General features: G+C 49.3%; 1 protein-coding gene across 1 annotated transcript; it reads left to right on the top strand.

The window, feature by feature from the left end:
- Window positions 1-117: 117 nt before the first annotated feature.
- LOC130389753 (zinc finger C3H1 domain-containing protein-like) lies at window positions 118-26,789 on the top strand. The gene is made up of 36 exons (XM_056599685.1): window positions 118-964; window positions 1,400-1,882; window positions 2,045-2,220; window positions 2,434-2,580; window positions 2,672-3,026; window positions 3,274-3,482; window positions 3,974-4,097; window positions 4,194-4,288; window positions 4,529-4,705; window positions 4,942-5,106; window positions 5,594-5,731; window positions 6,049-6,164; window positions 6,356-6,505; window positions 6,848-7,022; window positions 7,324-7,452; window positions 7,594-8,310; window positions 8,798-8,907; window positions 9,029-9,160; window positions 9,252-9,373; window positions 9,621-9,725; window positions 10,854-10,982; window positions 11,821-11,998; window positions 13,548-13,734; window positions 13,957-14,148; window positions 14,689-14,926; window positions 15,934-16,039; window positions 17,343-17,541; window positions 18,242-18,336; window positions 18,472-18,579; window positions 20,078-20,182; window positions 20,290-20,455; window positions 21,767-21,867; window positions 22,161-22,262; window positions 24,311-24,350; window positions 25,186-25,248; window positions 26,613-26,789. The coding sequence occupies exons 1-36, from the start codon at window positions 427-429 to the stop codon at window positions 26,748-26,750; spliced, it is 6,510 nt and encodes a 2,169-aa protein (XP_056455660.1). The 5' UTR covers window positions 118-426; the 3' UTR covers window positions 26,751-26,789.
- Window positions 26,790-27,441: the final 652 nt, after the last annotated feature.

Here is a 27,441-nt window from a genome sequence, read left to right as displayed (position 1 = left end):
TTTCATTACATATTTTATATACAATAATAACAAACATATATAGTATATAAATAGATTATATTTTCGCTATAGCAGTTTGTTTTAGGTATTATATTCATTTCTCAAAAAGGTGACGTATATATTGAAATAATATACATTTTAAAAAACAACTCGATGTCTTTAGAAAGAATGTGTGTGGATTTCGACTTGCGCAACGTCTACTGTGACGCGCCCTTACTTTCAGTATTGGGCAACTATCGCGATGCTAGAACGAGGTAAGACCAAAGAGAGAACGAGGGGGTAGCTAAAGCAAGCTAGCGTTCCGTCACCGAGTTGTATAGATGACTAGATTTGTGTTCATTTGATACAGATAAGCCCCATATCATAATAACGAACAGGCTCGCCGATGACACGACATATCTAGGAACAGTCTTATTTCGTTAGAAAATGGCTACAAGCAATCGTTCTCCGCGGGAAGAAGGGGAACTAGAAGACGGAGAGATCTGTGATGATGACACCGAGGAAAATTTGCCTGTCGAGCTTTGCGGCGGTAGGCCAAGCGTTGATTCTTCTAGGAGGCTAAACCACCATCATACACATAATTTGTTGCCTCTAATGGCACACCCACCGCCAGATTTTCGACATTTAATGCCATTCGACTTCGGACCTCATTTGCTCGGACCCTTCCCCCCGAGCCACCGACAGCAATGTGGGCCTAGTGGGCCTGATCGACCTCCCCCGCCGGGGCTTGGTCCACCGCACATGGACTTGAACCAACGATCAGGCTTCTGGGAACGAAGTCACAACGCCTTGGGGAGGTATAGGCACAGGGCTGTTCCGCCTGGAGGACGCGACGACTGGAGCAGACCAATCTGGGGCGAAGGCGGTGGGGCAGGTCGCGGTGCGGCCAATCTGAGACCGCCATCTGAACGTTATGGACCTGGAGAGCTCCAACTCAACAAGAACGAATCTCCTCCTAGAAAACGTATCCTATTCATAACGTATGTTTGAAGGGGACTCTGCATTTTGAACTTAAAGTGCCTTGTCTTACTACTTGAGATAATCTATAAAGGGCATAATGAATAATAGTTGGTTAGCTACTAGGGTGAAAGTAAGTCTAGTGGTCCCACCAATGGTTGGTTAGCTACTAGGTCGAAAGTACGTCTGGTGGTCCTCCCACGAGCAGGGTTCCAGACAGAGTCAATGTTTTTGTTTCCCGATCATTGTTTTATTTATATGTAACCTATTTTTACTTCATCCAACTTTAAAAACGTTAGACCAACGTTTTAACAAAAGTATTAAGAAATGTGAAACAGGCTCTTCCTTTACTAAAGGTTCCCGACCCTTAAACTAAGATATGTACATTATATAAATACAAACTCAAGAGTATTCATGTTCCTTGACGACTTTGTTGACACAGAAAAGCAGCCCTGGCCGATTCAGGTGAGAAAACCAGGGCACAGTGTTGCGAAATCTGAAAACGTGATGGACGAGAGCTTTGAGGACCTGCTATCAAAGTACAAACAGATCCAGCTGGAGCTAGAATGCATCCGGAAGCAGGAATCCAAGGCCCTAGAGCCCAGAGACTCCCCCTCCAGAGACCAGCCGCCGCCAGAGATTCTTGCCAATGTTACAGTGCAAAGAACCGAAGCAGAACCCGCCAGTATTCAGAGTCACAGTGCCATCGAGGAGGCGGCCGACCCACAGAGGACTGAGAAGAAAGTATTCCAGGCTTTCAATCTTAAGCCCTTGCGCCAAAAGCTGCTCACTCCGCTCGAATTGGACGCATTGAAGAAGAAACTAGAAGAGGAGAACGGTGTTGGACAGGAGGTGGAACAGGGGCAAGCTCAGCAGGCGGACGGCCCGGAGGGTGACGTGGTTCAAGTCCCTGCTTGTCTCAGAGGTTTGTTACCATCTCACCACACGGGTGTCTTGTTGTCTGTGGATCAAAGTGGCTGTTTATCTAAACATGTTGACCTTAACGGGCCGACGACTAATTGGGCTCTAGATAAATCTTATTGTGAAATAGCAGGATCAGGTCATTGAATTTGTTTTGTCCTCACAGGAAATGGAGAAGGCCCCAATCATGCAGAAGCAATGCTTCCTGGAGAAGACCTGATTGTGCTGGATGAATGTTTCGGCTGTGCAGAGGAAGAGGAGCACGGAGACCTGGAAAAAAATCCAAACTTCAGCCGAGAGTTGTCAACGTCCAGTGAAGACTCGGTGACTTCCCCTGAAAAGGTACACAAGTGTCATTACTTTACCATATAATATGCATATACATCCAGCTTACGCATGCAAATATAAATAATCATGTCCCCAAACATAATGTGCTCTAGTTTGGCGACATATGATGTTAAAAATCAAAGAATTTTCATGGTCATGTTAATGAATATGTAATAAAGTCGACTCGTCTGATCGTAACCAAGGACCTGTGCCTGTTGTGTCCTTTAGACCGGTCTTCCCAGGAGAGTGGAGGAGGAGGAGCTGTCTGAAATGCAGCTCAGGCTCCTGGCGTTGCAGTCGGCGAGTAAGAAATGGCAACAGAAAGAGCAGCAGGTCATGAAGGAGAGCAAGGAGCGCATCACCAAGGCTTCCCAGGTAGCGATGATGATGGGGAGTACAATAGTAATTTCATATTCCCAGGAACCATAATGATAATAACGTCATTTGGGGTCATTTCCACTTGCAGGACAAGAATTTAGGTATGATCCCAGGGAATGCCACCCTTGGAAGGCCCAGAGTCACGACCAGGTCTGCCTCCACCGCAGCGGCCGCGGAGAGGGCCAGGACCAGGGTCATGCCCCTGGAGAGGGCCCGGGAGAGGGCCCGGTCTGCAGCAAGGACCGCTGCCGCCAGGCCTGCAGTCAGGACCCCTGGCAGGCCTGCTGCCAAGCCCGGGCTCAGGCCTCCTGCTGCCAGGCTCATGGACCGGGGCCGAGCCAGTCCCTTAGAGAGAGAGCGAGCCAAGCCCGTCTCCAAGTTGGCCGCGGAGAGGAGCCGAACCCCAGGAAAGGCTCCCCTGGCCAAGAAGATGATCAGCCCAGGTGGGTCCTGAGCTCTCCTCGCCTCTGTAAAAAAACAACCACATGCTGTTTCTGTCATAGAAAAGAAGTGTATTGTATGAGTAATATGTCGGAATAGATTATATAGAATTGTATTAATTCTGCCTATTAATTTGAACGGATTCTGTCAAAGTCAGACTTTCCATCTATCGAACTTCCCCATTTTGTTGATTTCCGACATTGGGTGTGACCGCACACGACACAGCTGACCACCGCACCTCCCTCCCAGGTTCGTCGGCCAAGCAGGCGGCCCGCAAGCAGCAGCTGCGCACGTGGAAGCTGCAGCAGCAGAGCGAGGAGGAGAAGCGGAGGCTGGAGGACGAGGAGCGCAGCAAGCGGGAGGAGGAGATCCGCAAGATCCGCGACCTGTCCAACCAGGACGAGCAGTACAACCGCTTCATGAAGCTGGTCGGAGGCAAGGCCCAGGCCCGCAGCAAGGTAAGACGCCTGGTGGCGCCCCCCTCCCCAATGGCTGGCCGCCATGTACTAGGGATCGACCCGTATCGATTTTTCAGGGCCGATACCAATTTATTTTCATCAGCCGTAGCCGATGGTCGATACGGCAATACCAATTTTCTTCTGCCGATTTTCTTGGAGCCGATACTGCTTTTGCTCCCGCAATTGACATCATAAAAATTACTCAATGATGATAGCAAATGTTACAAGTCTCAATTGGAAAAAGGAACATATATTGAACTGTCTGTAAATCATGCCTGGAAGAATATAAACAAATAAATCAGCGAAAATTATCGTCCGATGACGACACACGTAAAAAAAAGAAGCAAATATCGGCCGGCCGATATATCAGTCGATCGTGCAAACGGTACGAAGGGCCGCTAAAACGACGGCCTCTGTATGCCGTTGTAGTAAAGCATGTTGAATGGCATGCGACCCCGGCTAAGATGGGCTCTGCCTTTTTGTTTCTTCAGTCGAAAGACAGGGAACACAGGAAGTCGATGAGTAAGCAGGGCCTGGATGCCTCGGGTAACCTCTACCAGTACGACAACTATGACGAGGTGGCCATGGACACAGACAGTGAGACTGGATCACCAGGTGAGTTATTTTGAAGTCCCAAGTGTGTGGGTCGATTGTGACGTGGTGACCGGATGCATTCAAGTCGTACAATGTTTGGTACTTGTCTCTCGACAGCCTCTTCGCCAGCGCACCACCCCCTGTCCACGGAGTACCTCCCATCCATGTCTTACTTGCCCTGCTACCCTGCAGACTCCACCCACTTCGGAATGGTATGATCCCAATGCTCATAATGGTTCAGTCTGCTTTTGTCGGGGACTTCAGTGTCCAAAAGGAGTGTGATAATGTTTCTTTCCATTAAGGCCTGTTCATGGAACTACTGTACCATTTGATTATTATACGTCAAATGAAATGGACTGAGGTCTCCCCACCACAAGGTGGCGTGTGAACCCGGTGTGATGCTACTGGTGTGAGGTCCTCCTCATGTTCCTCATCTCTCCGCCTCTATGTAGAACTTGGTGCAGCAGTTCCTCCCCCACATGCTTCCCGGTGTTCCCCCCCCACCTCCCCCTCCGGATGAGTCCCTGCCTCCCAAACCTCCGTTTGCGGATGAGGAGGAAGAGGAGGAGATGCTGCTCCGGGAGACATGTTTGATGTCCATGGCCAACAAGAGGGTCCCTGGGCCTGGGGTATGACGCTCTCTCTGTCTCTGTCTGTGTTCCTTTCACCCTCACACCCGGAACTCTGCTAGGACGGAACTCTCTTACCAGCTTTAGTCATAGGTGCCTTGATCAAAGACGCTGCATAGCCATTAGAACCAAGACGCCTTTTTTTCCTTGTTTTTTTAACCCTAGGTCACACCTCCAAATGTCTTATGTTTCTGTGTCTGTACTATTTCTCTCTCTCTCTATCGCTCACTCTACAGGAGGAGAGCCCAGACAGCGAGCCTCCTTCTCCTAAAGCCCCGGCCCCTGTTGGAGTCCAGCTACCACCCAGGGGCAACCTGAGCATGGTCAACCTGAACGCCGTGCCCCAGGCGCGGGCACCCAAGTTCAGCAGAGGCCACCACGTCCCCAGGCCCCCTCTCGTGGTACGACACTGGTAGAATTATGGCAAATGAAAACCAAATAAATTAACCAAATACATTTAGATATCTATTGATATTGCAAGTCATTAATCAAGTACAAGTAATAATGCTTGCTGCTTATTGTTGCAGTTTATTTCCAATATTTGCTTCATGGGTTATTATAAAAGTAATGCGTCAGATAAAGCCATCCCATTTAAGACATCACTTTAGACTCGCATTTGTGTAAACTTGCTATTATTCATGACATTTGAAAGACTACATTTTTCAGATCAAGGAATCAGAAAATTATTTGATTAATCGACAACTAAAATAAGTTGCCTCCCTTGTTATTTTTAATATTTAATTATGTTATACATTCAGAAGGGGTGCCCAGAATAAAAACCCTGGGCAACAGAAAGGGCAATACTTGGCAGGAGTCAAAGCCCTGTGTTCCTTGAGCCATTTGCGTCCGTTGTGTCTGCTCACCGCTGTGTCCCTGACCCCTCTCCAGCTCCCCAGACACCGGCCGGTGGTGGTGCAGCTCCACGACTCCGACGACAGCGAATCTGAGCCGGAAGCCTCCAGCTCTACGATGTCCTCCTTTGGGTGCCTGGACCTGATGATCAAGGAGGCCAGGCGGACTGTTGAGGTGGGTAGTGTAGTCCATCATCAATTTATACCTATGTGGTGTTTAAAGTTGACATATTATACCACCAGTGTGAGTGTGATGAGCCATTACAAGCCGTTTACAAGCCGAAAATCTGCCTCTTCTGATACCGCAAGTGGGTGTGTCCACCTAGATGTATGACGGATAGTAAAAAGAGCTTCTAATGGCTAATCACACTCATACTGGTGGTATAATATGTCTGCTTTAACGGTTGAGGGTTAGAATGGGAAGTGCCCGCCCGCCCCATTCGAAGTCGAGCTCCAGTCAGTGATTTGTGGACGTCCTCTGTCATCTTCTAGGCGGCGAAGCCGAAAGCGGCGGTCTCGGAGAAGGAGAACAACCCACTGAAGACCCCTGAGGCCCTGCCAGAGGCAAAGAAGACAGAGTACCGCAAGCTGAGGGAGGAGATTGCAAGGTATGGTGTTCTCATCTAGTGCTGCAGTAGGCACTCCGGGGGAAAAAATGAATTCATAGAATTTATATTTAAAGTTGTATTTATGTGGCTACTTTTTACACCGTTGACCTGGACCAAAAGATAACCCCCTGTTAGAGTATGAGTGTTGGTGTATGAAGCTGACCTGTGTGTGTGATGGGGGGGGTCTCCAGCCGCGAGAAGCAGCGGCTGCTCAAGGACCCGAGTCACAGCCCCATGGGCTCTGCGTCGCCGGCAGCCTCTGACACGGAGATGGACACGTTCTCCAGGGCCTCGGCCGAGCTTCACCTCTCGGCCACAGAGAAGAGGCTCACCAAACACCGGTACGGCCCGCGCCCTCGGCTCAGTGCCCGGGGGGGTGGGGGGTGGGGGGGGTGCAGAATGCTGAGTGCCAGCGTCTCTGCAGAATGGGGGGGATCTGCTAAGCTTCTTGGGACATTGGAATTTACTCCTGATTTCTGCGAGTATTAAATCTTCACAATAAATGGAACATTTATGCTGAATCAATTTTGCAGCAAGAACGAGGTTATTCCTGTGGCAAAATGGTATTTCTCCCTATCCGTGTTCAGTGGAGAAAATATATATTTTCTTTTTTTTACCAAACCAAAAATCTCCATTTCTCCAGTTCTCCAAAAAAACAAGCATGATTGTGTCGTTCCTCCCAGAGCCATCATGCAGAAGGACGAAGCAATCTTGAGACAGCTGCTCCAACAGGAGCTGAAGAAACGCGAGTCTCTGGGCGCTGCCGAGGGCAAAGTGGCCAAGCTGAGGGAACAGCTGCTCGCCTCGGAGAAGGTTGTCAGCGCCAACCTCACTCTGCTCAAGAAGCTCCAGGAACAGGTGGGGGAAGAATCTCAAGGCCCTGACGCCTGGCCTGGAGCGCAGCCAAGAGTCCAACCTTGGTTTGGTGCATGGATAACGCTCTCTGTCCCATGTCCCTTAGCAGTTCCACACTATAGCTTCATGCACTGCAATACATTCCTCCGTCATCTTTTGATACTGCACGAGATCCCGATATACCGGCATGCTGTAGCTTTTCCCCGTACCTATCAGCAATGCTCTGCATTACCTCTCTGCTGGGCTACCGTCTTCACCGTGGGGTTGTCGCAGTCACTTAACACACAACCCTTCCGACCTCTAGGTGCAGCGTGTGGAACACCGCGTGGCCGTAAAGAAGGACCAGGCGGGGAAACTGGAGAAAGAGTTGTCCCAAGCCCAGCTGGCCGCCGGGAGAGGGATCAAGAGGAGACTGGAACCCAACCACTCAAAGGTAAACCTCACCCAGGTGTGGTACAATCGTTACAGGGTGGTGATACGATGTCTGCACTGGTTTGGAGATGGACTACGTGTGTGATCACAGGATGTGGTTTGACTTTGTAGTAAACCTTGTTCTGTCCTTGGTGCTCCTCAGTCGGGGAAGCTGTCCCGTCTGGACGCCGCCCCGCACGCCGGCCGCCACTTCGCCGAGCTCATCGCCCAGAAGCAGCGGCTGCAGCAGCTGGAGTCGGAGTACGCCCAGAAGATCCAGAAGCTGAAGGAGACCCAGGCCCTACACAACCGGGCCAGCCTGGCAGAAGCCCCGAGGGCCCCCACGCCCCCACAGCCCCAGACCCAGCCTCTACCGCCGTCGCTACCGCAGCCTCTGCCACAACCCCAGCCCCCGGCCCCGGCCCCGCCCCCCCCTGCGCCGCAGGCCCCGCCCTCCAGCCCCTTCGCCCTTCCCCAGCCCTCCCTGCTCGACCTCTCCCAGGACAAGCTGACCCTGGGCAACGAGGAGCCGCCCGACGACGGCGAGGGGGAGCCGGCCCCCGCCACCGGTCGAGGGGCCCGCCGCCTCTCCCTACGCCAGCAGGGCACCTTCACCAAACCCAAGCTGGAGCAGCCGGGGGGTTCCACGCCCGCCGCCCCGAACAAGCCCGCCGCCATGGCTAATGCCACGCCCACCAACACGGCCACGCCCAGCTCCCAGCCGGCGGCCGCAGGCTCCACTGGGCCCACGCCGGTGTTCCAGGGCCTGGACGCCGAGGCCCTGAAGGCCCAGTACGAGCTGCAGGTGGAGCTGGGAGAGCTCCTGCAGAGAGAGCTGCGGAAGGCCTGGGAGGACACCGAGAGCCCGCCCGCTGGAAAGGTAAAGTCTAAACCCTCCAGCGTCACCTTTTAAAAGGGGACATTATACCACCAGGTGTGAGTGTGCTTAGCCGTTAAGAGCCTTTTTGAAAATGTGCAGCTTCTGACATCACAGGTGGGCGTGTCCACCTAGATCTGTGACGGATAGATGAGCAATGTTTGCTAAAGTCTACTGGCTAGACTGATCTATCACAGCACACATCTAGGTGGACACGCCCACCTGTGATGTCTGAAGCTGCACATTTTCAAAATGGCTTTTAATGTCTAATCGCACACACACACGCACACACACACACCTGGTGGTATAATATGTCCCCTTTAAAGGCCCTTACAAGACGTTATAGACGGATGATACCTTTTAGAGATAGTAATAGGGGTTCATACTGTTTGGGAAACTATTTTGTAACCTTGTCTCTGGTCAATTCCTAACAGCAATGTTTATCTCTTGCACCGTACTTCCTGTTGGGTGACGGTATGTTGCTGTGCAGGTTATCGTTGTGGACTTGGAGACGGTGACAAGCACAGCAGCGTTGCCAGAACTGAAGCCAGTACCATTTGCACCATATCACAGCCCTCTCCTGGCGTTCAAGGCCTACAGGTTCAGTAGTCTTCCTGGTTCATTGTTGTTTCCTGATGACGGCTCAGCAATGAGTCAAGGTTTCAGAGTTGTATTTCAATACCAGTAAATACTAAAGATATTCATTGTGTTGATCTCTCAGGTTCAGCCCGTATTACAGGACCAAGGAGAAGTTGTCTCTGAGCTCGGTAACGTACAGCAACACTGTGGAGGCCAAAACCAGCTTCTGTCGCTTCGACCTCACCGGCACCTGCAACGACGACGACTGCCAATGGTCGGCTGCTTATGAATGCAAAACAAGTTATTTATAAAAACCTATTTCTATCATATTTTGAACACCTTTTGTAATGTTTTTCCCCGTCCAGGCAACACATGAGAAACTGTATGCTGAGCGGAAACCAGCTGTTTCAGGATATCCTGTCCTACAACCTGCCTCTGATCGGCTGTTCAGAGAGCAGCTCAGACGATGACGTCAGAGTTTCTACAGGTTTGCCAAAGCTCCTCAAATTTGTTCCACAGCATGGGCCTTCCATAACCCTTTAATCCCATAATACGGAAAACATCTTAAACTGTTCACTTTAAGGAATTATTTAGGAAGATATTTAAAGTAGCTATGAAACACTTGCCACCTGAAACCTGTACCTTAAAAAAGATATAGTATATATTCACTACATTACATGTACCTAAACAAAAGGTATCTTCACAATGACTCGTTGATCGTTTTTATTTTCTAGAAAAGTACATCAAGAAGCTGTTTGGCGCCCCTACCAAGGACCGCATGGGCATCGACCAGAAAGCTGTGCTCCTGGTCAGCAAGGTCAACGAGAGCCAGCGCCACGGTGGGTCATCTCCCCACACACGAGGCCCCAATACAGTAATCCAAGCTGCGAATAGTCATTAGTGTCCGGACGGAAACTTGAAAATTCTGAGGAAAGTAGATTTGTGGTGCGTATCTTCACCTTACTTAATTAGAACCAACAGAGACCACTGTTGCAGAATCCTGATTTTTACCAACTGATCTTTATTTCTACAGTGTTATTTTGATGACATGAAAAAGTAAAAACCGATTATAAGTTAACGTAGTTTTGCTTCGTGGACACCAGTTGCATTTGGATTCACTCAGCCGGTCTCGGTTACAGCTGAAATTGAGTGCAGCCTAAAAGTTTCAGACCACTTACGAAATAGGAAATTTGAACATTGTGCCATGTTTTGATGAAATTGCATGTAAGGCCAAGCTCTACTCGATAGTAATCCCACAATCGCTATTGTTGGTGACGGATTTGCATCGAACACATGCTTCCTTTCATGTTTATTAAAGAGCTATTTCATATATTTTGGCCTTGTCTAAACTTTGAAATAGTGCTAAATAAGTGCATTATTAGAATTATTCGATATCATTTACACTTTCTTCAGAATCACAGTTTTAGTTTCATACCGGCTTGGTTTCAGTTGGTCTCATTGATTGACGCTGGAGCGTGAGGACGTTCAGCTGTGACACACACACACGCACACACACACACACACCACCCCCCCCAGCGCAGGGCAATGCATTTGACCTTTCAGATCCTTCAGTTCAATTAATTTGACATTTTTAGCAATGCTTTGCGGTTGTCATCCAGCTGTCACTTTTTTTGTTTACAACCATTTTCATTTTCTTAAATGGTTTGCATGCTTACAATGTTTACTCCATTTAGACTTTTGTTCAAATCCCTTCACTTGATTTAAGCCATTTAACGTTTCTTTGTCTTAATCTATGTGGCTTTATTAAAAAATATTTTCAACTTCACTTTGTACTACAGCACTCACCGCATTTTCTGCAGGAAATATATTTTCTAGTTGAATATAGTAGTGAATAGAATTCCATTGACAATAGAATTGAGGCACTGAGGCACACCACATTTTAGAGGCTGAATGTTTTATGTGAACAGAAATAGTTAGATCCCTCTCCTCCTGTCTCTTTCTCTTAGTCCCTCCATTCACCACCTGTAAGGACGTAAGGAGGTGGAGGCCCAAGCAGGCCGCACAGAGGAGCTCTGCTCCTTCTGAGGACAGTGACGAGGAGAGCCCGGGAGACGCTCCAGCTGCAGGGAAACACGGTGAGCACCGAACCTTACCGCTCTGCAACAAGAGCTAGGTAGGAAGCTAGGTAGGTAGAGGTAGCAATCCAATACAGGAGAAGCTAATTGGGTAGGAAGCTAGGTAGGAAGCTAGGTAGGAAGCTAGGTCGGAAGCTAGGTCGGAAGCTAGGTCGGTAGAGGTAGCAATCAAATACTGGATTCTGGATACAAGATTTGTCCAGAGACATTTCTTTGATTATTGATTGCTGTCGGGTTGTAAATATAATTCACCAAATATGAAGCTAGGGCAGGCAAACAAATTGCCTGCCCTAGCTTTAATAACCTGTATCGGAGTTCACTGTAAATCGCTTAGGATTATAGCGACTCTGCTAAACTTACTAAATGGGATACGGGAGAGAAACCATTTAATAATGAAAATAAGTTGCCTGTCCCTCCCTGAGAGCTAGAGCTATGCTAACCCTAACCCTGAGAGCTAGAGCTATGCTAACCCTAACCCTGAGAGCTAGAGCTATGCTAACCCTAACCCTGAGAGCTAGTGCTATGCTAACCCTAACCCTGAGAGCTAGAGCTATGCTAACCCTGAGAGCTAGAGCTATGCTAACCCTAACCCTGAGAGCTAGAGCTATGCTAACCCTAACCCTGAGAGCTAGAGCTATGCTAACCCTAACCCTGAGAGTTAGAGCTATGCTAACCCTAACCCTGAGAGCTAGAGCTATGCTAACCCTAACCCTGAGAGCTAGAGCTATCCTAACCCTGAGAGCTAGAGCTATGCTAACCCTAACCCTGAGAGCTAGAGCTATGCTAACCCTAACCCTGAGAGCTAGAGCTATGCTAACCCTAACCCTATTCCCCCCAGTCGAGCGGACCAAGAGCAGACTGGCGTCCCTGGACGTGTGTGTGGCGCCGGAGGACAGGCGCTACTTCATCAGCGAGACGGACGACATCGCCAACCTGGAGAGCAGCGTGGCGGAGAGCCCCCGCGACGCCCAGCTCTGGATCAAGCTGGCCTTCAGATACCTCAGCCAGAACGACACGTGAGTCTGCTCCACAACGTGGGCCGTATGGATATAGGGGTGTTCCCGTCGAAAACAACCTTCAGACGGGATGGCACCCACAGTTTGGGTCGGGACGGTTTAACTGCGGTCGGACAGCAGTGATACTTTATTATGCACCCAACCAGTACAGTAATCTGCTGATCGCTGGTCAGGGGTTAGAACGTTAGAGGGGTTAGAACAGAGAACAGACTGATCGCTGGTCAGTGGAGAAGATGCAGGCAAGCAGTTGTTAGATCCTCCAGTGTAATCTATCACTATAAATCAGCCACCGACCTCAGCGTACATTACCTACACTAGCAGGAGCATGTCGAACCCGTTGAGCCCTTCATAGCGTCACCATCTAAATGCGGAGCGGGTCAGACACTTTGACTACTATGAATTCATAACGGGAGCATTAACACTGGCTGCATTGCGATATAACTACCAGCTCTGCTCCAAACCTTGGCCACCCAGCGCCATCCATTGGCACCTGTTATATTAAGCACAGAACAAGACCTAATATGGCACTTAGTATACACACTTAATGTACGCACTTAATCGACATTGCACTTATTCATGGTACTTAATTGTGTAGCATCTGCAGTAGCTGCTATCACTGCTGTACACGGGGAGTGGGTGAGCCTAGCGACTGTTAGCACTGGCACCTGGTTCTATCACTGCTGTACACGGGGAGTGGGTTAGCCTAGCGACTGTTAGCACTGGCACCTGGTTCTATCACTGCTGTACACAGGGAATGGGTTAGGCTAGCGATTGTTAGCACTGGCACCTGGTTCTATCACTGCTGTACACAGGGAATGGGTTAGGCTAGCGATTGTTAGCACTGGCACCTGGTTCTATCATGGCTGTAAGTTAACACAGGGAATGGGTTATGCTAGCGATTGTTAGCACTGGCACTTGGTTCTATGTACATCTTTACTGTAATGACAGCGATGTATTGTTTCACTTCCTATGACAAATGTACTTATTGTAAGTCGCTTTGGATAAGAGCGTCTGCTAAATGTAAATATGGTGTGGAACATGCTTTAACGCCCGACTTGAGCGAAACAGGCTCGGATAAGCAATGCTTAGAGACCCCTTCCAAAAAGCGCTTGCCTGCTCTGTCCAGTGGCTGGGTGAGTTGTTGGTAGATCAATATTAAACCCTTGCCTGTGGGTTAGATGGCCCCGTACTACAATGACCCACCAATCTCAATCAGTGTTGGGACAAACCAAACCGCAGGCCAACCGCTCATCTAGAGCTCATAAGAGCGGCTGTGGACTCCTTCATGTAAAGTTGTCATGGTATGTTGCTCGCATGGCTATTTAAAACAGTCCTTAAAGTCAGAATGTGTACATTGAGCCACTCTGAGTAAGCATGCAGAAGCCTTTCAGTATTTAAAGTATAGCATCCACTTAAACTGACTGACAAGATCTAGGCAGCTAGGCTGGCTAGGAGGGATGGGTGGGAGGAGTTCTGTTAGGGTTAGGGTTAAGGTTGTGTGTTCATCCCCTATTCACACTGCCCCCCCCCCCCCGTATGTTCCCTCCAGCCCTGCGTCAGAGAGCCTGGAGGCCGCTCTCAACACGCTGTCCCGTGCCCTGGAGGACAACAGCAGCAACGCTGAGATCTGGTGCCACTACCTGTCCCTGTTCTCCAGACGCGGCAGCTGGAAGGAGGTCCAGGAGATGTGCGAGATGGCTGTGGAGAACGCCCCCGACCCCCAAGTCTGGTGGAGAGTGAGTGCCCCTAATGACCAATAATTACGTATATTACAAGGATATGATATAAGTGATAAAGTACATTAAGTCTTATTGTACACAATAGCCTGAATCAAACCCAATCATCACATCAAGTTAAGTGCAATAGTCAGAGTTATACGACACTCCAGGAGTAGTTTGGTGAACTGCTTGTTGTGTGTAGTCGGTGGGTTGGTCCTAATCTCCCCTCTCTCCCTCCAGTATCTGAACCTGGAGAGCTCGTTCGAGGGCAAGGACTACGTGTGCGACCGGCTTCTGCGCTTCCTCGTTGCCAGGGCGACGTCGGACGGCGTCACAGAGAAGCTGTCCTTCCAGCTGCTGGAGACGCTGCTCTACCGGGTGGACCTGAACATCTTCACCGGCCGCATCGGGGGCGCCCTGGCCATCCTACAGGTGACTGACCTGACCAGACTCTCCTGCTGTTAGTGGCCTACTGGATAGCATCACCAACCCATTACGGTCCTGTGCCGACGTTTAGCCTGTTGGCCTTCACCACGGTGGTTAAACAGTAAGCCCTGTTCCTGAAGAGAAGATGGGTCATATCTTAGTCATGTTCTGCTACTGAATGACACTTAAGTCCCAAGTTCAGATGGTTCAGTACAAGTCTTGGATTTGATCGGAACTCTGAACGCTTTGCAACTAACCAATTCAAAACTTTCTTTACCGTGTTCGAAAGCCCCTTCGCCCCGTCGAAAATGTTTGCTCTGTCCTCGCTTATTGCTTTCGCTTGCTTGGCAAATGTCAGACATACCAAGTCTTTCTGTGATTATATAGTGCCCTTTTTGCGCCTGACTCTAGTGGTCCAGTTGGGCTCGGACCACTGTTAAAAAGAGCAGAGAATGGTACCATGCTCCAAGTATAAACCCGTCTCCTCCAAATGCAGTCAAATCAAACAAATCAATGAAATCAGGTTCTTGTTTATTTTCCTACCAGAATTCCTTGAAGTCGGCCAGCGAGAGGTGCATCGCGGAGCACCTGACGGCCAGCGACCGCACGCTGCTCTGGCTCTCCTACATCCACCTGACGGAGTTCGACTGCCTGCCGTCCTGCCTGTACGACCCGGCCGCCTCGGGCCCTGGCCGGCTGGTCAGCAGGGAGCCCTTCCAGCTGCCCTGGAGGTCTGCCCAGGACATCAGCACGCCGCCCCAGACCCTGGTGGCTCTGTTCCAAGGTAGCCGGCTCAGACGTACCGGGGCTGGGTTGGTCATGGGGCCGAGACTTTTGACTTGGAGTTGGTGTGGAACATTTTGTCTCCTGGCTGGCTCGCTGTAGGCTCATTCAGAACAAGGGCGTCGATTCCAAGGCCTTCCATTCATCACCTGATCCAGGTTATACGATACCAAAAGGTGCAACTCCTGTGGCCTATCGGGTTACCGTTGTTTTGAAGAAGCCAATCACCAACTACATACTCCCTCTCTAAGTTGATCAACAGGTTTGATGTGATACCTGGGTTAGATTGGCAAACACAGACCAATTGTTCTGGGTAGGATCGTCATTTTTTGAATGATGCATGAAAGAAGGTCAATTTAATGCTAATCCCAACCCCCGATTCAGGTATTCACAACATTGAGGGGTTAGAGCCAGAGGTCTGGCAGGAAGGGGGTTGAGTACAGGATGAGGGTGAAACCATATTAACTGACTGAATCAGTACATTCTTCTTCACAACCAAACCTCTTTGTTCCCTCCCTCTCTCCGGCGTCAAGAAGTGTCGCACTTCAAACACCTGGATGGACTGAGATGGATTCTATGAACCAATCAGTGAAGAGATCGCCTGATTGGGAAGAAATTAGCCGTGAACAGTGTTAAATATGAATTGGCTCATTCCCGGGCAATTCCACTGAAATAATGGCTCTTGTATCTCACCTACAGCCCATTTTAAGTGAGGACAATTCCGGTTTTACAAAATGCGAAATAAAACACGACTAACTATTTTGCTACGATACTTGATTTGGAACATCAACGAACACCGCTTACCACTCGTGAGTTGCACATTTCTGAAATAGAATGTCTGAAGCAGGCAGGGGTGATTCTGAATGAGCCAAATACCCGAGACAGGACCTGTAGCCACAATTTCGGTGTCAACCACTCCATTTCAACCTCGACAAAACCGAAAGGGGGCTCAATGTGCTAAATACTGGAATTGTCCATTCAGGGAACGTTGTTTCTCTCCCTGACCAGATGCCATCCTTCAGTGCACGGATGAGAAGCTGCCGGCTGCAGAGAGGGTGATGGCCTGCCTTCCTCTGCACACCAACCTCCTCTGCCTCAACCGCTTCCTTGGAAGGTCAGTCTTCCTTGGCTGCCTTGCTGGTTAGGGTTACCAGGGTAACCCTAACCCTTGCTGGGCTTCCAAGCCAGCGATGTTATCGCCTTCTTTGGCTCAGATCTAAATATAGTCACGTCCAATATCTAAATAAGTTACCAAATAAAATAACGTATTCAGAATGATATTTATTAGGGCTGAACGATTAATCGTTTCAAACCGACATCGCGATGTAATAAAGCGCAATATGAAAATCGCAAAGGCTGTGATAAAAAAGAAAAAAATGGATTTCCTACTTGTACTGTCTGGAGATCAATAATCTTCATATTTAGATTTTCATTTGTTACTATAAAGATTAGTTAAATAAAGATTTTAGAATGTCAATTCATCTCAACACTTCCAAAGCTTCCAATGTTGTGTTGGTCATACTATAGAATGATTTATTGCTTGTTTAGTAATTAATACAGAACATAAGGAACTTAAAAAAAAAAAAAGAATTGCATACTGAATCGCAATATTGGTCGAAATAATCGCAATTAGATTATTTCCCCAAATCGTCCAGCCCTACTAGTTATCATGTCATCAACCTATATCTTTTATGATGTCAGCGTTGGGTGTTCTGGGACTGATCTGTGTGTCCTGCCCCAGGGTTAGGGTTAGGGTGTTCTGGGTCTGATCTGTGTGTCCTGCCCCAGGGTTAGGGTTAGGGTGTTCTGGGTCTGATCTGTGTGTCCTGCCCCAGGGTTAGGGTTAGGGTGTTCTGGGTCTGATCTGTGTGTCCTGCCCCAGGGTTAGGGTGTTCTGGGACTGATCTGTGTGTCCTGCCCCAGGGTTAGGGTTAGGGTGTTCTGGGACTGATCTGTGTGTCCTGCCCCAGGGTTAGGGTTAGGGTTAGGGTGTTCTGGGACTGATCTGTGTGTCCTGCCCCAGGGTTAGGGTTAGGGTGTTCTGGGTCTGATCTGTGTGTCCTGCCCCAGGGTTAGGGTTAGGGTGTTCTGGGACTGATCTGTGTGTCCTGCCCCTGGGTTAGGGTTAGGGTGTTCTGGGACTGATCTGTGTGTCCTGCCCCAGGGTTAGGGTTAGGGTTAGGGTGTTCTGGGACTGATCTGTGTGTCCTGCCCCAGGGTTAGGGTTAGGGTGTTCTGGGTCTGATCTGTGTGTCCTACCCCAGGGTTAGGGTTAGGGTTAGGGTGTTCTGGGACTGATCTGTGTGTCCTGCCCCAGGGTTAGGGTTAGGGTTAGGGTGTTCTGGGACTGATCTGTGTGTCCTGCCCCAGGGTTAGGGTTAGGGTGTTCTGGGTCTGATCTGTGTGTCCTGCCCCAGGCTGGAGGAGGCAGTGCAGCTGTGCGAGCCCCTGCTGGAGGCGTGTCCCGTGGCGTGCGAGCTGCGGGATGCCCTGGCAGACCTCCACCAACGCCAGGGCAACGGCGAGCAGGCGGTCACCGTCTGGCTGCACGCGCTGGCCGAGTGTCCCAACAACGCGCAGATCTTCTACCACACCTGCCGCTTCCTCATGGCCCAGGTGAGTCTCGCCTCGACTGCCGGTAACCCCCGGCAACCATGCCGTTCATAGGTTCACGTCCCACCGGAAGTAACCAGCGGCCGTTATTGTTTAGGTGTTTTTGTAGCAACTTGAATGCAGACTATTCTTGGGCCCCTTCCACAAGGAAATATTTTTTTGCTAAAACGCATCCGTCTTGTGCCTTTGGGCCCACCGCCCAGACAAATCCGGCGCTTCGCTGGCCGAAAACTGACTTTTTTTGAAACCATGTCCAGATGAAAACGGCCCTATTCGCTTTCGTGTTCGGATTCGTGTTGACGTGTGGTACGCAAGCGCAGACGTCATCACCCCCCACCAACTGGGCGACTGGCCTTTTTTTTCGTTCGATTTGTATTATTTTTGTAGCTTTAAATACAGCTCCTTGGTCAATGTTATTACTAAATGACATTAAGAAGTATTTTCTACTCAATCTAAAAGGTTTAACAACTGCTTTCTCCTTCTTTTTTTTTTGGAGAATCAGCGCAACACAGTGGCCTTGAATATGTACTACAGCGTTTCTAGAGCTCACAAACCGCGGAGAACGGAGGGGAAAAGCTTGATTTTCTCCGGTGTGGAAGGGGCCTTACACTGTTAGGGTTAGACTACTACTACTACTACTACTACTACTACTAATAGGGTTACACTTACCCTAACCCTAAACCGTGTGTTTCTGTCTGGGTAGGACAAGCCCAGCGCCATCCCTCCCCTGTTCGGGGCCTTCTTCCTCTCCCTCTGTGAGGACGAGCAGAACCAGTTGGACCCCCTGGACATCCTGCGGTGAGACCCCTATCCTAACCCTAACCCCTATCTTAACCCTAACCAAATGAAAGGAGAGGGGGCATAATCGGCGGGGTGGATGCGTGCGGTCAATACGCTGAATACGTATTGACCGTTTTGGAATTGTTTTTCCAGACACATCCTTGGCCTCCCGACTTCAGTTATATTGAAGGGGTCGATCATCAAGAAGCACCTGGAGGAGAAGCTCCTGCCACAGATGCCCTACCTTCACCTGATCCACTGGTGGGTATCTCGTCTATCCCTCTTTCTTTTCCGTCTTGTTCTCGGTCCCTTGTTGTCTCTTTTCAAGCCTTCCTATATTTCCTCCATATTCTTCTCTCTCTCCTCCCTATCTCCATGACAACCTACCAACATCCCGTTATGTGTAGTCATCGACCGATGTACAGGCCGGCCGATATTATCAGACGATATTTATGTTTTCCACGTACGTATCGGAATCGGCATTCTTTTACGGCATGATTTACAGACAGTTCAATAAATGTTCCTTTTTTTTTTTAATTGAGACTTGTTTTCATCATTGTCATTTGTATGATGTAAATTGAGGGATTGGCTTAAAATATCGGCTCAAGAAAATCGGTATCGGCCTCAAGAAATCTGTATGTGTGATCCCTGGTTATGTTGTAACGTTAGAGGGGATCTATGATCCCTGGTCATGTTGTAACGTTAGAGGGGATCTATGATCCCTGGGTATGTTGTAACGTTAGAAGGGATCTATGATCCCTGGGTATGTTGTAACGTTGGAGGGGATCTATGATCCCTGGGTATGTTGTAACGTTAGTGGGGATCTATGATCCCTGGTCATGTTGTAACGTTGGAGGGGATATATGTTCCCTGGGTATGTTGTAACGTTAGAGGGGATCTATGATCCCTGGGTATGTTGTAACGTTAGAGGGGATCTATGATCCCTGGGTATGTTGTAACGTTAGAGGGGATCTATGATCCCTGGGTATGTTGTAACGTTAGAGGGGATCTATGATCCCTGGGTATGTTGTAACGTTGGAGGGGATCTATGATCCCTGGTTATGTTGTAACGTTAGAGGGGATCTATGATCCCTGGGTATGTTGTAACGTTAGAGGGGATCTATGTTCCCTGGTTATGTTGTAACGTTAGAGGGGATCTATGATCCCTGGGTATGTTGTAACGTTGGAGGGGATCTATGATCCCTGGGTATGTTGTAACGTTGGAGGGGATCTATGATCCCTGGGTATGTTGTAACGTTGGAGGGGATCTATGATCCCTGGTCATGTTGTAACGTTGGAGGGGATCTATGATCCCTGGGTATGTTGTAACGTTAGAGGGGATCTATGATCCCTGGGTATGTTGTAACGTTAGAGGGGATCTATGATCCCTGGTTATGTTGTAACGTTAGAGGGGATCTATGATCCCTGGGTATGTTGCAACGTTGGAGGGGATCTATGATCCCTGGGTATGTTGTAACGTTGGAGGGGATCTATGATCCCTGGTTACGTTGTAACGTTAGAGGGGATCTATGATCCCTGGTCATGTTGTAATGTTAGAGGGGATCTATGATCCCTGGGTATGTTGTAACGTTGGAGGGGATCTATGATCCCTGGGTATGTTGTAACGTTGGGGGGGGATCTATGATCCCTGGGTATGTTGTAACGTTAGAGGGGATCTATGATCCCTGGGTATGTTGTAACGTTGGAGGGGATCTATGATTCCTGGGTATGTTGTAACGCGTGCTTTCTGCCCCTCCAGCCGGTGGAACTGGCTCCAGGGCTCCACGGAGGAGACGGCCAGCGCCTTTGAGCGGGCGCTGGGGTCGGCCATGCCTCTGGACCTTCTTCATAAGCTCTGGATGGAGTAAGTCCCCCTCCCCACTCCCAGTCCCCCTCCCCACTCCCAGTCCGACTCCCAGTCCGACTCCCAGTCCGACTCCCAGTCTGACTCCCTGCTGTGACTCCTTGCAGCTACCTGCTGTTCAGCAGCTGCCGGCCGGGCGGGGCCCAGGCCCCTAGGGGGCGCTCCAGGGGGCTGTGGGAGCTGGTGCATCGCTGCCTGGGCACCGTGCCGTCCCGGCTGGAGGTCCCCTTCAGCCCCGCCCAGTACTGGAGCTGCTACCGCTTCCACAACAAGGCAAGTCCCCCCCCCCCCCCCCCCATCTGTAGCCTTTATATTGGGGTCCCCTCCACGCGGGGACACGGCAGTACCAGCGCCAGCTGACCTGGTCAACCTCTTGACTCAAAGGATCGTTGGGTTATGATTTGATGAGAGTGATAAGTGCTAAGCAGGCCACACTAATGTTATCACCCTCTCATTTCTTTCTAGTATATTTATTAGGGCTGTAACGATACACAAACTCACGATTCGGTTTGTATCACGATTTTTGACCCACGGTTCGATACATCCCACGATTTTTTTAAATTTAAAAAGCATTTTATTTAAACAACACTTATATACCGATTAACAAATAATTTGGAACACTGAACAAATTTGAACAGAAAGAATACTATTAAAGTATAGCTAAATTAATAAAGAAATAACCAAAGATTGCAGTTGGAGGATGCTTTTTGCTGGTAGGCAAAAACCCTCAACTGTTTGGTTGGTTTAGTCAAATATCCTGATTAGCGCTTCTTATTAGGCTATGTAGCTTAACTAATTACATTATCAGGCCGTATAGAATGCAACATGTTTAATAGCCTAACTTTCAATAGATGGGGAAAAACATGAACTTCTAACATGAACGTCGCAATAACGAGGCATAGTGTTACGAGTAGCATATGTGTGCGTGCGAGAATGTTAGTTTGAGTGACGTCAGCGAGAGAGTGGACGAGCGAGGAGAGCGAGCGGTAGCGCGTGTGTCTAGTGAAGAAGCGAACGAGTCCGGTAGAATAAAGTACCCATCCTGTCAATAATCGGTGGCCGCTTCATTCCGACCTATAAGCAGACAAACTGCCAGTCAAATCACACAAAACGATAGAGACTTTTTCGCACTTGGCCCACTCTGGATAAATGTCGTTCATATCGCATATGAGGACTTCGACGGCTGTGGAGAAATGCAATCCTCCGTAGCCACGGAGAGCTGTCATCACAGAGAGGGCATCTCGCCGCATACTTACGGCATCGATAAGAGGGGGCGCTGTCAGCAGACTATTATTTAGACAAATTATTAGCAAATTTCAATCGGAAAATTTGACCGGAGAGTTAGAAAGGGCGTATCGCGCTTCTGCCTCCTCACACCACGAGACAGGTTCGTGGCTTTGAGTGTCGCGATTTCGGTTTCGATACGCATATCGTTACAGCCCTAATATTGATATATATTTTCTGAACATCTGACGATAAAAGATATTGAAGGCTTTAAGTGTCTTCCCACCACCCAGTTTCCAAGTGACTGGTGAAATACTAGAGCACCTTCCATTGTCTGTTGGTTTTCTCGTGGACGTCCAGGTGGTGAACCATTACCTGAGCTGTTTGCTCCCATCCCAGCACGCAATGGTCCTGGAGAAACTCCGCTATGCCATGCCCAACAACGCTGAGCTGGGCCTCAGGTTCGTCCTAGAACCGCCGTCATGCTGGTTGAGAGCACAACCGTGGTTACTTTGGAGAGGGGAAATTACGTGTGTGTGTGTGTGGGGGGGTGGGGGTGTGTGCGTGTGTGTGTGTGTCTTCACGGTCAAGAGAGCTTGCTGACCTGCTACATCATACATTGATTGCCGGGCGGCCCCCCGGAACATGACCAGTTGTTGACCCATGTTGGAGCGCAGTCCGCCCCGCGGGTTCTCCGCCGGCTCTGCCCAGAGTCGGGCCTTGTTGTCCAGCTGTGGTTGTGCTCCCGCTCCAGGTTATTGTACCAGGAGTGGCGGGATGGAGGCATGGAACACCTCAAGTTCCAGGCCCGCCTGCTGACCACCAGCCATCCAAAGTGTTTGGCCATCTGGAAAATGTAAGTTGGACTTTTTTTTTCTTTTTTACATGTTTCTCCAGGGTTCCCACGGATCCAAATTTAAAAAGTCTTAATTCATAAATCGAAAAATAAGGCCTTAAATAGCATTAAAAAGTCTTAAATCCATCTTTCAAAAGTCTAAAAATGTTTACGCATGGTAAGTAGGATTTTATGATTGTAATTAGTCTCAAATCTAAAAAGGAATAGTTAACATTTTCTATGTATATATAAATTAGGGCTGTAACGATACGCGTATCGAAACCAAATTCGCAACACTCAAAGCCACGAACCTGTCTCGTGGTGTGAGGAGGCAGAAGCGCGATAAGCCCTTTCTAACTCTCCGGTCAAATTTTCCGATTGAAATTTGCTAATAATTTGTCTAAATAATAGTCTGCTGACAGCGCCCCCTCTTATCGATGCCGTAAGTCTGCGACGAGATGCCCTCTCTGTGATGACAGCTCTCCGTGGCTACGGAGGATTGCATTTCTCCACAGCCGTCGAAGTCCTCATATGCGATATGAACGACATTTATCCAGAGTGGGCCAAGTGCGAAAAAAGTTGCCTGTGTGATCCTGTCTCTATTGTTTTGTGTGATTTGACTGGCAGTTTGTCTGCTTATAGGTCGGAATGAAGCGGCCACCGATTATTGACAGGATGGGTACTTTATTCTACCGGACTCGTTAGTTTCTTCACTAGACACACACGCTACCGCTCGCTCTCCTCGCTCGTCCACTCACTCGCTGACGTCACTCACACACACACATACGCACACTACCATTCTCGCGCACACACATACGCTACTCGTAAGTAACACTATGCCTCGTTATTGCGACGTTCATGTTAGATGTTCATGTTTTCCCATCTATTGAAAGTTAGGCTATTAAACATTTTGCATTCTATACGGCCTGATTATGTCATTATTTAAGCTGCATAGCCTAATAATAAGCGCCAATAGGATATTTGACTAAACCTCCAAACTAGTTGAGGGTTTTTGCTCCAACTACAATCTTTGGTTATTTATTTATTAATCTAGCTTTACTTAATAGTATTCTTTCTGTTCAAATCTGTTCAGTGTTCCAACTTATTTGTTATTAAATGTGACATTAAGTTAATTGTTATACAAGTGTTGTTGAAATAAAATGCTTTTTAAATTTAAAAAAATCGTGGGATGTATCAAACCGTGGGTCAAAAATCGTGATACAAACAGAATCGTGAGTTGGTGTATCGTTACAGCCCTAATATAAATTAATAGCAGTAATGTTGCGCAATCACGAGAGTGGAACCAACAAAACATTTGTTTTGCGGCCGTGACCCAGATGCACGTCATTCAGGTGCGCAAGAGGTCATTTTTGTTTCTGTCCAAAAAGCCTACTGATAGTGGCAATATGTTCAAATACATTTTTCCACTAGTGTTTATTGTGTCGATGGCCTCAAATTTCCTTTCAAGTGGCATTAAAAAAGTCTTAAAAAGTCTTAAATTTAACTTCCATTAAGCTGTAGGAACCATGTCCTCCCTCAATCTCGGTCTGTCTCGTAACCGTATCAAGTTAACCCTAGGGTTAGGGTTACCTAACCCTAACCGTATCAAGTTAGGGTTAGGGTAACCCTAATCGTATCAAGCTGGGGTTAGGGTTACCTAACCCTAACCGTATCAAGTTAGGGTTAGGTAACCCTAACTTGATACGGTTAGGGTTAGGGTAACCCTAATCGTATCAAGCTAGGGTTAGGGTTACCTAACCCTAACCGTATCAAGTTAGGGTAACCCTAATCGTATCAAGCTAGGGTTAGGGTTACCTAACCCTAACCGTATCAAGTTAGGGTTAGGTAACCCTAACTTGATACGGTTAGGGTTAGGGTAACCCTAATCGTATCAAGTTAGGGTTAGGGTTACCTAACCCTAACCGTATCAAGTTTCGGACAGACAATCTGATGCGGCTGAAATTCTTCTGTTTGCCAGTTTCAAAAACAGTATAGGAGCATTCCTCCCAGTATCCCGTTGTAATGTTGAATGGACGCTGACCGCATGCTTGCTCTGTGTCCCCTGGCAGAGCCATCGCTGTGGAGTGGGAGCTGAAGGAGCGAGCGGAGGTAAGTCCAACAGCACCGGGGAGGGGGGTGGAGACAGGTGGAGCTAGAAGGGATGTTGAAGCACTGCACTGTCGAAGGCTGTGACCCGACACGTGGCCTCCGGTTAAACCGAATAAAGGGCTGATTATGGCTCTGCGTTACGCAACGCGACCACGCAGACGCTTCAACGCAGTCCTGAACCTTTATGGTTCTGCGTCTGGTTTTACTGAGCGGACCAATCACAGCCCTCGCTGCTGCGTTGCCTCAACGGAAGGTTAACATTTTTGAAAGGCGCACGTCAGGCCCTTGGGGTGCACGCAAGGAGGGTCCGCAAGGACCTAAAGGGTCCGTGACCCCCCTGCGATGGGGGAACGTGGGACCATAACCAGCCCTTAGGGGTCCGTGACCCCCCTGATTTGGGGGATCGTGGGACCATAACCAGCCCTTGACCTTGATCCCACACTTGTCTCTCAGTTGAATGTGCATATTGTTCTTGGTCCACCCTGGACGGTGTTCAACGCTTTCCAGAACGCCTCTTGCTCAACTGTCAAATCCTCATCGTCGTCATGGTCTTCCTCGTCCTGACCGGGCTCCATGATGAAGGGTATTCCCTATTGGTAACGGCCGGGACTACAGGGACGTCTCTGGGTTGACCCAACTGACCCGCTGCTCCCCCCTGCTACGGCTTCTTTCCCTTCTCCATCTCTTTCTACAACTTTACCTTTTTCTCCTTCTTTCATTCTTTGTTGAATTCTTTGGTTTCTATGGTTTATTTGTTTCTTTCTTTTCACATTATTACTTTCCTTCCTTCCATCCGTCCTTCCTTCCTTTTCTTCTGCTCATGTATTTACTGCAGGTGCGTCTCCTGTATCGGCAGGTCCTCCGCCATCTACCGCTGTGTGCTGCCCTGTGGAAAGATGTAAATCTCTCAACACACACACGCACACACAAACACACGCATATTCAGGCAGTCATCCAGGTGTTACACAAACTGCACCTGACTTCAAATTCAGCCGCTCTCCTTTTTGTTTCAGGTTTGTCTGTTTTTGATCTGCTCATATTGTTGCTCATGGTTTTGACTCCTGTTTTAGAACGTGATTCACCTGCTCCTCCTCTTCTTCCGTGTCTCTCTATCATTCTCTTGTCTCTCTCCATCTCTCCTCTCATTCCCTATCTTCCTGTCTCGCCTCTTCCCTCTCTTCCTGTCTCTCCCCTCATCCCCTCTCCCTGTCTCTCTCTTCCTGTCTCTCCTCTCATCCCCTCTCCCTGTCTCTCTCTTCCTGTCTCTCCTCTCATCCCCTCTCCCTGTCTCTCTCTTCCTGTCTCTCCTCTCATCCCCTCTCCCTGTCTCTCTCTTCCTGTCTCTCCTCTCATCCCCTCTCCCTGTCTCTCTCTTCCTGTCTCTCCTCTCATCCCCTCTCCCTGTCTCTCTCTTCCTGTCTCTCCTCTCATCCCCTCTCCCTGTCACTCTCTTCCTGTCTCTCCTCATCCCCTCTCCCTGTCTCTCTCTTCCTGTCTCTCATCCCCTCTTCCTGTCTCTCTCTTCCTGTCTCTCCTCTCATCCCCTCTCCCTGTCTCTCTTCCTGTCTCTCCTCTCATCCCCTCTCCCTGTCTCTCTCTTCCTGTCTCTCCCCTCATCCCCTCTCCCTGTCTCTCTCTTCCTGTCTCTCCTCATCCCCTCTCCCTGTCTCTCTCTTCCTGTCTCTCCTCTCATCCCCTCTCCCTGTCTCTCTCTTCCTGTCTCTCCTCTCATCCCCTCTCCCTGTCTCTCTCTTCCTGTCTCTCCTCTCATCCCCTCTCCCTGTCTCTCTCTTCCTGTCTCTCCTCTCATCCCCTCTCCCCGTCTCTCTCTTCCTGTCTCTCCTCTCATCCCCTCTCTCTTCCTGTCTCTCTCTTCCTGTCTCTCATCCCCTCTCCCTTCCTGTCTCTCTCTTCCTGTCTCTCATCCCCTCTCCCTGTCTCTCTCTTCCTGTCTCTCCTCTCATCCCCTCTCCCTGTCACTCTCTTCCTGTCTCTCCTCTCATCCCCTCTCCGTCTCTCTCTTCCTGTCTCTCCTCTCATCCCCTCTCCCTGTCTCTCTCTTCCTGTCTCTCCTCTCATCCCCTCTCCCTGTCTCTCTCTTCCTGTCTCTCCTCTCATCCCCTCTCCCTGTCTCTCTCTTCCTGTCTCTCCTCTCATCCCCTCTCTCTTCCTGTCTCTCTCTTCCTGTCTCTCATCCCCTCTCCCTGTCTCTCTCTTCCTGTCTCTCCTCTCATCCCCTCTCCCTGTCTCTCTGCTCTCCAGCGCCTGTTGTTCCAAGCGGCGGAGGGAGGTAATTCTGATAAGCTGAGGAAACTGGGGGACAGGTGTCGAGAGCTGGGAGTGAGTCTAAATGAGCCACTAAGTTTAGGCCCCGCCCAAACTCAGGGAGACCATACATGAAGCAGGCTGAGACCCATCCCTCCCCCCCCTCCCCCCACACTACCCCCCCCACCACCCTCCCCATACCATTTATCTTAAGTATAAACAAAGCAATCTATCTTAAGGTTCGACCGACCACTGCCAAGTAAGGTAAAGCAGAATTAGAGTGGAGGGGGGGGCAGGGTGGTGGCTGGGAGGGGGGGCGACTCCCCCCTCTCCTCCCCCTCCTCCTCCTCCTCTCCCCCAACCCCTCCCCCCCTCCTGCAGCCAATAAGGGGGCACCGCTTCGGCACGGAGGCCAATGAACTTCCTCTGATTGTCAGAACTCTCTGGGCTGCTAGTGTCGGCCTCCCAGCGCGACCGTAAGTATAGTCCCTGACCGGGGACTCCGCTGCCTTGTTAGCCTGTCGTTTTTAATTTCTCTGTCTCCCCCCCCTCTCCATCCCCCCCCCACCCCCCACCTCCTCGTTGCGTTTTCTGTATTGTATTGTCACTTGTGGATTTTTGCTTTCTATTATCCTTTCTGCCTGGGTGGGGGTGGGTGGCGTTCGGACAGACCGCCGGCACCTCACTGTGGGTTTATTTCAAATACTGTGTTTTTTAAAGGAGCTATTTACCCCCCCCCCCCCCTCTCTGCTAGTGATGCTGCTGCCACTTTTTATTTTTTTTCGCCCGTTTCCATGGAATAACAATTGACAATTTATCCGCAATT

Source organism: Gadus chalcogrammus, chromosome 9, assembly GCF_026213295.1.
Source record: "Gadus chalcogrammus isolate NIFS_2021 chromosome 9, NIFS_Gcha_1.0, whole genome shotgun sequence".
NCBI lineage: Eukaryota > Metazoa > Chordata > Actinopteri > Gadiformes > Gadidae > Gadus > Gadus chalcogrammus.
Note: the sequence above shows the minus strand (reverse complement) of the source record. Positions and strands in the feature narration are given on the sequence as shown.